Source organism: Lutra lutra, chromosome X (genome assembly GCF_902655055.1).
Source record: "Lutra lutra chromosome X, mLutLut1.2, whole genome shotgun sequence".
NCBI lineage: Eukaryota > Metazoa > Chordata > Mammalia > Carnivora > Mustelidae > Lutra > Lutra lutra.
Window position 1 is genome coordinate 77,879,954 of NC_062296.1, and position 15,792 is coordinate 77,895,745.

General features: G+C 36.7%; 1 protein-coding gene across 1 annotated transcript; it reads right to left on the minus strand.

Annotated features, from left to right (window-relative positions):
* Positions 1–11,794: 11,794 nt before the first annotated feature.
* Positions 11,795–12,874, minus strand: LOC125092017 (small ubiquitin-related modifier 1-like). Its single transcript, XM_047716248.1, has one exon. It carries the CDS (start codon positions 12,761–12,763, stop codon positions 12,434–12,436), a length of 330 nt encoding a protein of 109 aa, XP_047572204.1. The 5' UTR covers positions 12,764–12,874; the 3' UTR covers positions 11,795–12,433.
* Positions 12,875–15,792: the final 2,918 nt, after the last annotated feature.

The window sequence follows — 15,792 nt, forward strand, 5'->3', positions numbered from 1 at the left end:
TAGATAGCAAGAGTGGAAGCCAGACTCATGTCTTTTTGACTCCAGGACCCACACTCTTTACCATTCTATTTCAAGGTCTCCATTTTTTTTTTTATTAGATAAAGAGGTCAGCCTGATTCAGTATTTCTGAAGGCTGACAGCTATATTGCTGAAGAAACATTGTCACAGTAGAATTAAAAATAGAATACTCATTATAAGACTTGCTAACAGTGCTTCCCTTTTATAGATAGTAGACCAATGATATAACTCTTATAATGACAAATATTTCAAGAAAGATAAGGGGGTGTCTGGGTGGTTCAGTCAGTTGGGCATCTGCCTTTGGTTTGGGTCATGATCCCATAGTCCTGGGATCAAGCTTCTCCCTCTCCCCACTGCATGTGAGCGCGCTCTCTCTCTCTCAAATAAATAAGTAAAATCTTAAAAAAAATAAAAAAGAAAGATGAGGAGTTACCCAGGAGTTAAGGAACAGAACAGAATTTGAGATCAGTGACCAATGGTATGTATAAGAGAGGATTCCTAGCCTTCTAGAAGGAAACTTCTATTGTTAGTTTCCATTTGGCCCAATAAATACCTGGCCTCTTATTTCTGATGGCTTCTTACAAGACTCATACCATCAGTAATCCTCCTTCTTTTGTGTCTTTAATTATTTTCATATCATAGTCACTTTCACGTAATTACAGTAAGCTCAAATATCCCTAAAACAGGAAATTTATTTTTGAACCAGCACTACCATATATAACTTTCCCTTAAATATCATATTCTTGAAAATAGGAATCTATTCTCATTCATTCCTCAGTCTTCTGCAATTAAGGGCCATTCCCAGCACTTTAAAGATGCTATAAAATCTATCTGGAGGGTATTTAACTCCCCATCCACTTCTATTCTTAAGTTGGACCCTACCATCTAACTTATTAGTTATGTTCATAGCAATTTTATATCATTGAGCTTTGTAGTATAAACATTATTCAATGCAAAAGGAATGTGGGGTGCTTGAAAATATGTTTTAAGAGTGTCAAATAAAAAGCCTTTTATTTTGGAAGCCTGACTGGCTCAGTCAGTAGAACATGTGATTTTCGATCTCAGATTTTAAGCCCCATGTTGGACATGGAACCTACTTTAAAAAAAAAAAAAAAAGTAAAAAAAGATGTGTTTAAATCCTTTTATTCTCTAAGGAATTTAGATAATACACATTTTGTTTAATTATATGTATAGCTATAATGTCTAAAAATTATTATGGAAATCTAGAATTTTTGTGATTTAGAAGTAGCTTCCTTAAAAACAAAACGAACAAAAATCTAAGAAAAGTAAACTGTTTTTGCCAATACCACTAGTAGTAGATCTAAGAGTCATATTAATGAAATAACTCTAGTTTGATCTAGATTTTCATCAGGGTCTCTTTATTTTCCTACCAATATTACAGAGCTTAATGGTGATGCCCACACATTGAATTTATAAAGCACAGCATCTCTTAGACATTGTCTTTGGTTTGCTCCTTTACTTTTTTCCAAGCCTTAATGTCAGTTCACCATGGTTCTCTGATTTCACAGTTTGTTTCTTTATTCATTGATTATGGTTTTGCTCAGCTCTTAATATGACCACACCTATTGAAGAGAAATTCTTTTTTTTTTTTTAAGATTTATTTATTTATTTATTTATTTGACACACACACACACACACACACACACACAGAGAGAGAGAGAGAGAGAGAGAGCACAAGTAGGCAGAGAGGCAGGCAGAGAGAGAGGAGGAAGCAGGCTCCCTGCTGAGCAGAGAACCTGATTCGGGGCTCGATCCCAGGACCCTGAGATCACAACCTGAGCCGAAGGCAGAGGCTTAACCCACTGAGCCACCCAGGTGCCCCTGCAGAGAAATTCTTATGTGATATTTCTGTAACACATTACTATTTTTCATCTTTTTCTACTGGTATTTTCCTCCCTTGCTCTCCTAATATCACTTTTCACTAATTATCTTCCTAAATGTCAAAATCCTTTGGCCATTCTCCTCTAATGCTGTATTTTCCTTTGCTGGAACTAAAACTGAAAGAAGGGAAGTTAAAGTGAGAAATCTTATACTGTACTGACAAGGAAAGCCAAGAAAGCTTTATATATTGAAGGACTTTCAAGTTCTAGTACCAAGTGACAAGATTGTAGTGATTCCCTTGAGCTGTATTGTTGGATGATGTTATGAGTTGAGCTGTGACCACTAAGACCTATATCGAAATCCTAAGCACCCCGACCCCACCCACCTCCCCTGCCAACCTATGAAAGTGACCCTATTTGGAAATACAGTCTTTGGAGATGTAATGCAATGATGATGTTATTGTTAGGATGCGTCCTACTTCAGTATGACTAGTGTCCTTATAAAAAGAAAAAAACACCATGTGAAGACAGAGATACACAGGGCAGAGATTGGAGTGGCGCATCTGCAAGCCAAGGAATTACCACTATTAATATTTATCACCATAAGCTAGGAAGAGGAAGGAAGGATTCTCTCCTAAAGGTTTCAGTGGGGACGTGGGCCTGCTGACAACTTCATTTTTTTTTTCTTTTCCTTTCTTTTCTTTTTATTTCCTTTCCATTCCTTTCCTTTTCTTTTTTCTTTCTTCCCTTTCGTTTCTTTGATTCTTTGTTTCTTCCATTCATTCATTCATACATTCATTATTCTAAGATCTTTATTAATAGGTACGTGCCATTTGTTGACTTTTTAAAAAAATCAAGTTGTAAGCTTTTATTACAAATTTAAAAAGAGGTTCTTAAAACTTTAACATAACTAGATATGAAACAAGTTAAAAACCTTTAAAGGCGTATTGAGAAAAACTAGATTTCCCTCAAAAAAGCACATTTGTTGTTCACAAAAAGGACGTGTTTAGGTAAAAACAATAAAAAAAACCTCCATGTTTCGTAGATAATGCAGATTGTTCTAGTTGTACGGTCAGTGGGCAGAAAGCAAGCACATAAGATCTTCAGCTGCAATCTTTTGTTCATTTCCTATTGCTGGAATTTGGTATTCATGTTTTCTTATTGGATGACTAAACTGGATGATGTTAGAGATGGTAAGCTGGCATTTATTCAGTTCCCACCTTCTTGGCTTCCAGAGAAGCAGGTATATTGTCTGGTCTTATCTACTTTCCATCCTGTTGTTCAGGGATTTCTGGGCATCTGAAGGGGTAATTGAAGATGTAATGGTACTGATGTTGAGGTGACTCACTGTTGACCTTGTAACGCCCTGATTTTCCTTACCTTCTTCATTGCTGCCCTTTCTGCCTTTGGCGAGGATGGCCCAGGAGAATGTCTGTAACCCCCATACATAATCTTTCTCACTGGTCTGCCTTGCTGTCCTGCACCCTGGACATCTAACCCTTCTCCCTTCACGAGAGGGTTGGAAAACTCATCATCACCCACGTGGGATAAGGTGGGAATCATCACCTATAGTAGGGCTTGTGCTGTTGGTCCTGGCCTTAGAGAAGACTCACTGACACCTCATTCTTTTCCCTGCTGTCATTATTCTGCTAATTCTGCTTGTATTTGCCTAGAGGACCCCAGTGACTTGGATAGCATCCCTAATGGTTAAGGTGTGCTGCATGGTAACCATCAAAATGTCTTCCACATGGGGAGCCAGGAACCTATATCATTTCACCTTTTGACTCCCCTACCTTAAAGAGACTCCTCAGATTCCTTATTGGATTCTTTTGTATTCAGTAGTCCAATGAGCAGAGAGAGAGAGAAAGAGAGTAGGATCATGTAAGATACTTTATGAACTAGGCTACCTAGAGCTCAGTCATTTTCCCTAAATTTAACTACAGAGGAGTGTGGGAAACGAAATATCCCTGTTTGATCAGATGAACATCTCTTTAGATTCTATCACAGATGGGCACAGAAACAAACATTTGAGCAAGTGCAGACAGGATTCTAGTATGTTAGAAGAGAGGGAGAGTAAGACCATTTTTGGCCATGTGAAATCAGAAAGGACAGTATTGTTTGGGTAGGATACTGAAAAAACAGTAAAATTTGGCAAAATAGTAGTAGAAGGGAAATGACAGAGAAGGAGAAAATTGAATGAGTAGAGCCACAGAGGGAGCGGATCCCAGGATTTCTTCTGAATATAGCATTGGGACAGGTTAGTTAAGGCATGTAATCCCAAATCCAGTTAAAATCAAAAGAGGATATTTATATATCCCTATTTAATGCCCAGATCAGTAGCAGGTTCACCCTTTCACTTTACCTTTGCCGAGTGGATTTAAAATTCGGCAGACTCTAATTTATTGAAATTTACTACTGAAGTGAGAATGACAGTTATTTCTTTCCACTTCTCAGTATGGGACCACAGTTTTATTAGAATGCTTGCCCTCTGAGCTCAGCAAGGAGCATGTTATAATTAGATGAGTATTACAATAGAGATTCTGTTAATGGGATTTTTGAGACATAGTAAAAAAGAAGACCTACAAGAGTGTCTCCATTAGACTCTATATAAGCAAGGGAAACCTGTCTTAGGAGACCACTAAAGAAATCAGCAGGAGTTGGTTAACTGAAGGTCAAACAAAATGACATGCTAAGCCTTGGGGGATATTGTTAAAATAATCATGGCAGGTAAGGAACTGAGTGACTAGAGGTGCCTGTGCCTATTACCAAGATGAAAATGAAGAGGGGAATTAAAAGATCACAAATGCCCTCTTTATTTTTGTATAAACTGAAATTCTGCCTCTCAGTAAACCATATTAACATGTGTTTTTCTGTACACTGAAAGTGTGAAGTCACAGGACACTCTTTAATGTACATGTTCCATAAACAGTATTTTAAAAATGATTCTCACTCGAGCTCACATAACCTCTGCCTACGTTTTTTAAGCATACACATTTTTCTGAATGTATAAAAAATATACTTGTTGTTAGAAAACTTAGAAAAGGAAAAATAAGAAGATAAAGCACATAAAATGCCACAATTCTAAAAAACTCACATTTTTGTTTTTCTATTAACTACTCATATATATCATATTAATGTATCCACTATGATCATTTATATCTGTTTTTCAATCCAGTAGTTGTCATTGAATATTTGGGTTGGTTGGTCCTTTTTTCCTCATTGACTTCAGTTTTTTCATTATCTTGGAAAAATCATGTGTAACAGCTTTAAAAAATAATTACAGGAACTTCCATCTAATCTATCTGAATTTCCTCTAAGGGAAGTCAAAGAAAATGAAGTCAATTATTTTTTCCTCATTCAGCACAAGTTTGTACTGTCGTTGTTCTGGTCTAGAAACTAATATTCCCCAAGAAAAGAAAGCACACATAGAACGAAGGAGTGCCACATGGGTTGAAGCCTTCCTTCTCTCTGGGCCTGCCCCTCAGCATTGTAGGGATTTCTCTAAACACCCTTCACTTATAAGAGGGCAAGGTGAGAAAGGGCCAGGAATAAGCAGAGATTTTATCCCTTGTTCACTTTGTAGATTTCTGCCTCCGAACCTAAACTAACCGGAATGAGACTCTGCTCATGAGTGCTGACCTTTCCAAATATTCGACTCATATCCCCAAGACTAAAAGGGTTCCACTTGGATTTGCTCTGGCCCTAGCCTTTATCTCCGAGTAACCACAGGCAATTGATCCTGATATTCAAACTGACATGACTTTAGGATTTCATGCTGTACAATGTTTATGATAATTTACAGCCCCAGGGGAAAATGAAATAACAGAATTGCCACAACATCAATGTTGTGCTTTTTCCCATTTGATCTGGCAAGAAACTAGCAACTCAACCAGCAGAGAGGACAACTAGGTGTTACAAAGGTGAAAAAATATTGTTCTAATGCAGGCGTTTATCTCAGTAATGGGATGATTGCAGACTGCTTGTCATGTTAGACCACAGTCTAGATTTAGCAGTATTCCCTTATCTACCCCATTCAGACTTGGATGTTATTTGTATAGGACTAATACATAAAAGACTAACAGACTGAAAACACATCTTTTTTGTTTCTTAATGCCTTTATAGACCTAAAGTAATGTATTTCCATATAATACAATATATTAATATATTTATTATTATTATATATATTATATTTCCATATATGCTATCTTAAACATAAGCATATATGAAAATTAGTCTTACTTTTAGTAGTCAAGTGTTAATATGTCCCCAAGAAGCTTACTGCCACTTTTAGAAGGAGAGAAATGAGGGATGAATTTAGAAATTTTGCTGACCTAATTTTGAAGGAATCAATTCATACGTTTTCATAAATCCTGAATTGAGGGTTAAAAGGTTAATATGTTGGTTTTGGTTTTGGTTGTGTCAAATCAGATGACAAAATTTTTCTTTTAAGGAGTGACCGATAACAACACACCTGGAAAATACAGGATTAATAATTGAGAATTATTTACGCATGTGGTTTCCATACATGATTCATGGTACATCTTGTACCACAGAGTTGCATTAGAGTTGATCAAGATTTGAAATATGGTTCCTGTCAGTTTGTAAATGGTCTTTGATCACAAATTACTTCACTTTTCTACTTTATTTACATTTTCTCACTAAAGTATTTTGTGTTTGTTTTGGTGGTGTTCTACTTATTTATATTTAAATACACAAATGCACACATTCTTTGATAGGAAAATTAATTGCTTCCTCAAAAAGCATACAGAAGGGGAATCAAGATTTGGAGGAGGAAAAAGGATGAAGATAATTAAAGGAGACGCTAAAAAACAATGAACACAATCCTCATTTGACCCATTTATTCGTTTGGTGTCCTGAGATCCTCCATAACTAAATGACACTGCATGCTATTCTTCATAATTTTAGGGTTATACATTATAAAATTTTAAAAGAAATTTTTAAAATATTGCCTTTTAAGTAATAGGCATGACCATTTCTCCTCTGGTGGATTACTAAGTTTCCCATGGCAGAAGACAGAGTAAAACCAGGTAGATTTAAATGGGTATATATAAAAAAAAAGTTTAAAAAAGAGAGAGAGAAATGGCATAATATTAGTAAAACAAGTGATTTTGGAATTTTGGAATTACACAGAAATCAGAGAGAGAGTGAATTTGCCTAGTAAGGCATATTTCTCTGGTCCATTGATCTCTTAATGACATTACCTACTTATAAGTATCAATAAAAATGGAATCACTCTGACTACATTCTTCTTAGTAGTGTTCTTACAAATTAGAACCTTTTCAAGTTTAATCACTTAAGCACATGAGCATCTTGTAGTTTTGTGTCCTTTTAGACTCTTTTAAGAGTTTAGTCCTGGGGCACCTGGGTGGCTCAGTGGGTTAAAGCCTCTGCCTTCAGCTCAGGTCATGATCTCAGGGTCCTGGGATCGAACCCCATATCGGGATCTCTGCTCAGCAGGGAGCCTGCTTCCCCCTCTCTCTCTACCTGCCTCTCTGCCTACTTGTGATCTCTGTCAAATAAATAAATAAAATCTTAAAAAAAAAAAAAAGAGTTTAGTCCTAAATAATGAGACGTCCCACATACTCTGCAAACGTTCCTTGACTATTTTTCTTCATCACTCTTCTCAGCCTAAGTTTCCAAGCTCATCTTTGGAATCTCTACCTCAAAAATATGTATTTAAAATTTTCACCACAATCCTACCATTTTGAAAACAGCCAGATACTTCTGTTCCACTGAAAGCTTTATAGATTACAACTTATATCCCCATTATGGCCATTATTAGGTATTTCATTAATTCTTTCAATTCCTGATCTTATATATGGTATCAGATTTTCCATTTTTTAATTTTTGTTTTTTTTGATACACTCATTTATTGTATTTTTTGGAATTGTTTCTTGTAGTACTAACTCTACAAAATGAACTATATGAGAACATGTTTTAAGTTGCAAAAAGTCCTAAGAACAATTATGCAGAAGAGTAAGCTGAATATTACAAAGCAAAGAATACACACACACACACACACACACTTATTTATTTATTTATTGAGTACCCAATAAATCTCTGAAAACGTATGTGTTAAATATGTTCTTTGCTTTGTAAATATATATATATTCTTTGCTACTTAGTATTCATGATAGGCAGTTATCTCTGACCATACGGAATAGCAACTCATAAGATAGCTTTCTGTCTTAGAAAAAGGAGAGTGTTTTTATAATTAATTTTATTTCCACTGATAGAATAAGTTTCAGCACTGGAGGCAAATCACTTTTACTGTGTATAAGAAAATGTTTTGATTACTATTCTTCCACTGGCCCCTCCGCTGGCCTACAAATAACCTCATTATATCTCCCATCTTTCTCTTGTGTTCACTGATATATCCCTAGTGCCCAGAATAGTGCTGGGAACATAGTAAGGAAATGTTCTCTATACATTTTGGAATGAAGTAATTAAAAGAAAATCTGAGTTAATCTGTCTAGACACCACCTAATTTGTTTCCTTTTATTTCAAAACTGAACTGAAAGTAAGAAGATACTCAGTACTTACTATCCCTTCTTCATGTAAACTCACTTGTAAACCCACCAAAAGCAATGATCTCTGGGTGCCCTTCAAATAAAACTTTTCTTGATGTCCCCATGCAAGGACCAGTTCCAGAGCTGTGTTCTAATGTTCCAAATGGACTTTCTCATGGAAGTTGACTCTTCGGCTTCCTTCATTCTTGAAACTCCTCCCAGAATTTTATAGTGAGAAAAGATCTTAATTTCTCTCCTCCCCCTCATTCATTATAATCCCATACCGACTGATGCCTTCTGTGAATCAGTTTAATGACTAGTTTAGGGAGTGGTTAAAAGCGTTATTCTGGAATCTGATTGCTCAGTTTAAATTCTGGCTCCCCTAGTTGCAAGATTCTCGTAGCATGCTCCTAAATCTCACTTGTACTTACCACTACTTACCACTGACTCTAGCCCTGGTTGGTTCATATTTAAAGTTTTGCAGGTGTGGTTATGATTTTGTAGCACTGGGTTAGATGTCGGTAGAGGCCAGAATGTAACATGTATCAAATAACAGTGTCTTTTCTAAAATTATTTCATTTTATTTCTCAAGTAATTGTGAAGTAAATATTCTTTTTTCATCTCAATAGAGGTATCTGAAGCTCAGATGAGCGAGCTATACCTTGATCCAGGTAACACAGTACCATTAATGACAGAGCTGACTTTCGTATTACTGTCTGGTTACTCACACTTTATTTCTTGAGCACTCCAGCAGTTAAATCCTTTGGGAGGGAAAAGGCAAAAGAACTGTTTGAGGGGGTTTCCTTGGGGGAAACTGAAGTTGTAAATATAACTTGAAAGGCCATTGGTATTGGCATCTTACAAACTTTATGATATCTCAAGAAGATTATGTAGCTGGATTAGATAATGAGATTGTAAATGTCTCTCAGTTAAATTAGGCTTTATCTGAAACCAGTTCCTTGCACTGCAGCTCTTGAAAGCCTCTGTTTCTTATAAATCATGATATACAATGACTTCAACTAAAGTCTCTGCTAATTTAATCAAGAACATTCTGTACAATGGACTATCCTTTATGCAGTAGTAGGCACTAATGACTGGCTTGCATAAGTATATTTATCCTGGTATAGACAGTGAGGTATTGGCATCTCTCTGCTGTATTTCTTGGGCTTTAAAACAAGCAGACAAGAAGCAATCCAAACAGTTTATTTCCACATAACTGAGTAAAGTAACATCAGATTCTAAAATGTAGTCCTTGCCCACTCTCAGATGGTATGACCCAATCCAAGAAGTGACCACGAAGCCCTTGGATGTGATTTAATATGAATTGTGTCCCTACTTCATAAAATAGCATTTCATGATATTACTTTGTCATTAGACTACTGCAGGTTTTTTTTTCCAAGTATTTTTTTTGTAATAGTTAAAATGAACTATTTCCAGGCTCTTCTCCATGCAAAGCAGGAGAAATATAAAAGCTCTTTTTGATCTGGCGTCTTGTATTAATTTAAATAGAATCTTCACTATTTGAATTTATTGCAGCAGATGTCCTCAGCTACCCAATTATTTTAGCACAATTTGGCACATATATAATTTTAAAAGATCTTGTATCTAGGCGAAGCATTTAATTTCCTACCAAATTAATCCCTTTGGAACATTACGTTGGATGCCATGGTGATTAAAAAAAAGACTCTTTCATAACAGCAAGTTGCTCCAGTAAATACCCAGTACTCTGCACAAATGGAAGATCTGCATTTATTTCTTCTGTTATAAATGCTGCAGGTTTTCTTATTACTAATTAGGAACTCTTTCTCAGCTATTTTTAATAACAATGTATTCTGTGCCCTTTCCTTTCTAATTCTGGGTTTTTCTGTTATCCTGTTTGAAGGAGATGACATGCTTTTCTTGACCCTAAAGTGGCAGTGAATGTGGATAAAAGCAGAATTCCTCAGCAATGTGGTCAGGAACAGGAATGATAATGTTTAAGATTTTGCTTAGCTAAATGACCTATACCTCAATATGCATTTTTAGTAATTAATTAAAATAAGTTAATGTGTCCTAGTTACTATTGCTATGTAACAAGTCATTCTAAAACTTTTTAGAGTAAAGCAACCATTTTATTATGTGCACAGATTCTGTGGATTAGATACTTAGATATGGCATAGCAGAGATGGTTTAACTGTGATCCATGATGTCTGGGCCCTCAGCTGGCAGACTCAAAGACCAGGGATGACTTAATGGCTGAGAGCTATGAAAATCTGGTATTATTAAAAGTCTGGAGGGGTGCCTGGGTGGCTCAGTGGGTTAAAACCTCTGCCTTCGGCTCAGGTCATGATCCCAGGGTCCTGGGATCGAGCCCCACATCGGGCTGTCTGCTCCGCAGGGAGCCTGCTTCCTCTTCTCTCTCTCTGTCAAATAAATAAATAAAATCTTAAAAAAAAAAAAAAGTCTGGGAATACAGCTGGGAATGTTGACTGAAACACCTGTATATAGCCTTTCTTGGTATTTTTTGTTTTAATACCACGGTGGGTAGTTTTTTGAGGTAAAACAACTTAGAGGAAGGCATGCCGAGATCAGGCATTCCAAGAGTACCTGATAACAGAGTCTCAGAATTCACCTGTCATCATTCTTTCCAAATAGGTATAAGCTCAACCCAGAAGTCAGTCTAGATTCAAGGAGAAAAGACACAGACCCTAACTAATTAGAGAAGTTGGAATGATTTGTGGATATATTTTAAAACCACAACAAATATATCATCTAATAGTGATATATGATAGGTAATTATTTTCTGTATGCTTAAGATTGTTGTAGTCTATATATAACATTACACATCCCTCAACTGTTAGAGGAGACCCATGGAAGTTCAGATAGAGTGCACAACAAAGTATTCACCATATATGTTATGCTCAACTTTGTTATTTTTTTTTTACTTTAAAAATATTTTATTTTAATGAAGCTGGTACAGACAATGTTCATTTAAAACCCATAACCCAGGGATGCCTGGGTGGCTCAGTCAGTTAAGCATCTGCCTTTGGGTCAGGTCATGAGCTCAGAGTCCTGGGATGGAGCCCCATGTTGTTGTTGTCATTGTCGTCGTTAGTGTCATAGTTGTCATCATTGACATTGTCGTGGTTGTTGGGCTCCCTGTTCAGCAGGGAGTCTGCTTTTCCCTCTCCCTCTGCCCTTCTCCCTCTGCCCTCCTCCCTCAGCCCCCTCCTTCTGCCGTCCTCCCTCTGCCCTTCTCTCTGTCCCTCTCTCTGCCCCTCTCCCTCCTCCTTTTTTCCCCTCCCTCTTATTCGTAGGTGCACTCTCTCCCAAATAAATAAATAAAACCTTAAAAAAAAAACCCATACCCCAGGCCAAAAAGTACAAATAAAACCAAAAAGAGCAGTGTTATATTGAATACACTTCTGCATGAATAAGTTTATTAACTGCTAATGGAAATTTGGACTTTCCTGGGATCTTCTGATGAGACTTTTCTTTTATCTTAAACTGCTTTCTCCTTAGTGAAGCCATCTTTGGGGTTAATCATTACTCTCACCATTGCTGTTATCTCAGCTCCAGCCTGATAGTACTCTTATTTCGGTCCAGACACTCAAATTCTAAAAGTAGCTTCAAGTTAAGGAAAGATCATTTTCCACAGTTCAGTTCTCTGAAAAACTTCCATCTCCCACTGAAAGTCATAGTCCACGAATGTAGCAGTAACATGTTAGAACTGTAGGGCCCATTAACGAGAAATTTTTAACACTGGCATTGGTTGATCTTATTTATCAAAAGCATAACAGTGCACAGTCCTGGCCTCTCCATGTATACGTGTAATTATTTTAAAAAGAGAGGGCAATATATGAAGGAGGCTGAGGTTTGATCTCCAAAAATCAGCACAGTGAAAAAAATTGATAGTGAAAAATGGTCAACAGAATTCAAATTATCAGATAGTTTAACAAGATGTGGTGCCAGTTTCCAATTCTATTTTGAACACCACATTACAAAATAACTATTTTTAAAACTAAAAAAGGATTGAGGGTAAAGGAAAAAAAGATGAAAGGATACCTAAATCATTGAATGACCCCCATTTTGTTCCTGGTAAACTTCAATTACATCATCTTCCTCCATTCCTAGCCCTTTGGCGGTGTGGTTGTCAGCAATTCTCTTACCATCAAACAGAAATCTAAATGAGTGCATTGGAACTCCTTGTCTTTGACAGTAGCATTCTTTGAGTTTCTTCAGATGTGTTTTCATTTTCACTCTGAAATGTACCTCAGTGCTATCCTCTCTGATGACTTTGAGTTTAATGTGTTCTTCTGGCTTCTTCCCGTCCACATCCTCATTGGAAGGGTTTGCCTCCTGGTCATTATCCATGGTGTGGTTGGCTTCACTCATCGTCTCCGCACGGGAGTGGTGGTAGCAGCAACCTTGAGTAGGCAGAACCTCGCTCCGGGGATTTACAGGTCCGTCTCCCCTACAGCGTGATGCTGTGACTGACTTGCTATGCTCAGCTTTGAATTCTGCTTTGGAATTCTTGATCACGTGTCATAAATTTTCTTTATGATCATTAGGGTTCTACAGACCTTAGTATGTCATTTGAGTTTTGTAATCGCTCCAACTCAAGAGCAAGCTTACAATAATTAATATAGAAGAAGGGGATTAATGGAAGCATATAAATCAGCAGTATTAATGAACATCTCTTAGTCATCTGTCTCGGTTTGGGCTCCCCAAAAATTAGACAGCAAGGAAAGGACCTTGGGGCATGTAATTTATTTGAGAGGTGATCCCAGGAAGGATAAGAAAGGAAAGTGAGAAAAGCCAGCAGAGTATATTAAAGTTAGGTGTTTGCTATGTTCCACTGGAGCTCAAGGTGCTGAGGACCATCTGAGATAACACGCTAAACATGCCCCAGAGTCCTCTGTCTAGATGAATAAGAAGCAGGAACATCTTAACACCATTAATCATACCCATAGTTTGAGATATGGGACCAGGTGTATCAGGGATTCTGCAGTTACCCATTGTTTTATCCCTTGCTGTCTAGAAAACTCTTAGAGAAGATCTGCCACTCAAGCTCTTGAGAGAGAGAGAGCTGTCAGAGTGTGTGGGCATCATCTACCGAAGATCCCAGGTGATTTATTTGGGACAAGAGGACATGGGACTAAAGTATCAACATCTCTTCCATCTTGGTTTTTGTGTGTGTGTGATAATTACGATTTTATAAATATATTACATTTACATAGTTTAACAAAAGCAAATAATCTGAAAGGCATACAAAAACCAAAAGTGTAACTGCTTGTTCCACCTTTTCCCTGTCTTTATACCTTGCGCCTCTAGAGGCGGTCCCTTACAATTCATAACATTCTCTTATTTATCTCCATATTTCTAAATATGCATGTCGTGATTTATCCATCTTATAACTTGTGTATCACTTTCCTGTTACGGCCATTGAGAATTTAATTTTTTAAAAAATATTTTATTTATTTATTTATTCATTCATTCAGGAGAGAGAGAGAGAGAGAGAGAGATAGCATGCATGAGTGGAGGAAAGAGGCAGAGGGAGAAGCAGGCTCCGTGCTGAGCAGGGAACCTGATGCTGGGCTTGATCCCAGAGTCCCAAGATCATGACCTGAGCTAAAGGCCATCCAGGTGCCCCTGCCATTGAGAATTTAATGTTTCACCTTATCTCACCTCCCTCCAATTTTCCCTCCTTTCCTTTATCCAGTCTCATTATATCACAATTTCGGGGTAACTCAATATTCATGTTATTTTGACATTACAAAATTTTCCATTACTAAGACAAATAATATATAATGAATAATGGATCCTTGCTTGTAAAACTTCTGATAATCCTACAGAAAAGTATTTTCATCTTTTATTTGCTTTTTTAAATGTACCTACTGGTAATCCTTTCCACATGCTCTATATGCTCTGTAAAATGTATTTTAGCAATATCGTTCATGAAACATTTCTTTTTTCTTTATGGAGACGTCTTCACTGGTGACCTCTATAAAGTTCACTCACAACTAGCATACTGTATAAGAGTCGACCTGAGATTTCCCTTTACCTTTATTATAGAAATTCTCTGCTTTTCATCTTACATGACTTGCTTCCTGGCTCCCAGAAGTCATGTCTTGTTCTCTCTTGGTGTGTTACCTTCTTTTGGTAAATTACATCCCCCATTAGGTTCCTGAGAGTTTCCATGGAAGGAAAATTGTTTTGAGGGTGAATTATTTCTGTAAGTGTGAAAATCTCTTTAATTTACCTTGACATTTATTGCCATTTTAATGTCATTATAACATTTTAGCTTGAATATCATTTTTTTCAGAATCCTGAAGGCATGCCCAAGTTGTCTTCTAGTTTCCAGATGTTAGTACTGGGAATTTCTGTGCCATAACCTCCAACCTTTTGTAGTTAACCTGCTCTATGTGCTGTTGCTCTTGGCTTAGTTTTGGTTTTCTTCTTGAATGCTTTTAAGTTATTCCTTTCTCCTTTTTGTAGTAGTATCTTGTAGTATATGGGTTCAGTGGGTCCATTAATGTGATAGTTCTGCCTCTACTTTTGGGCTAACATGGCATTTGTCTCTCTCGCACTTTTTTTTTTTTTAATTTTACAAGCCTGATATGAACTTTCTGATTTGATTCTTTGATCATGTTACCAGTTCTCTCCTACTTTCTACCTCCTTGCCTTCTTTCTACTTTGGGGGAGTTTTTATTGACTTTATTTTATTGCATTTCTACGTTGGTGCTGTAATTTTTTATTTCTAAGACATCATTTTTCTTCATATCCTTCTTCATATGCATTCTTTTCTGGTTCCGTGTACACAGTGCCTCCAGTAAATGTTAGTTCATCAACATTTGCTCTGATTTGTCTGAAGATATTAACTATATTTGTTTGAAATTTCTTCCTTTTCCTGCATTATCTTGTTTCCTACTTCATTTTTATTTTAAGTTTACTTTTGTCTCTTTCATGTTGAAAGTTTTTTTCAAGTACTTCTTTAACTGTCTAGTCATATAAGAATGAGGCTTACCTCCATTGCATAAGGAAGAGTAGCATTTTTACATAAAAATGGCAGATGGTAGGTTAGAGATCAGAGGAATGGTATTGTCCTCCACAATTGCTAAACGGCCCAGAAGATCTTCTCATATTAGGATTTGTGTTGAAACTTCTATAGATCCTTGAGTTCTTTGATATTTAACACATAAGTTTAGATTGTAGTACATTTTATTTCCAAGAGGAAGGTCCATAGCACTAATCATTTCTTGAAAGATAGCATCCTCTTAAAAGATTAACTGGCCTTGAGGTGTAAGATGCTAGAGATACACCTCAGCTGTTAAAATGGCAATTGTCTTTGAGTGACACATTGGTGTAGAGTTACTGGAAATAACACAAATCTAAAGATTCATTCTAATATGGAAACAGGGAAA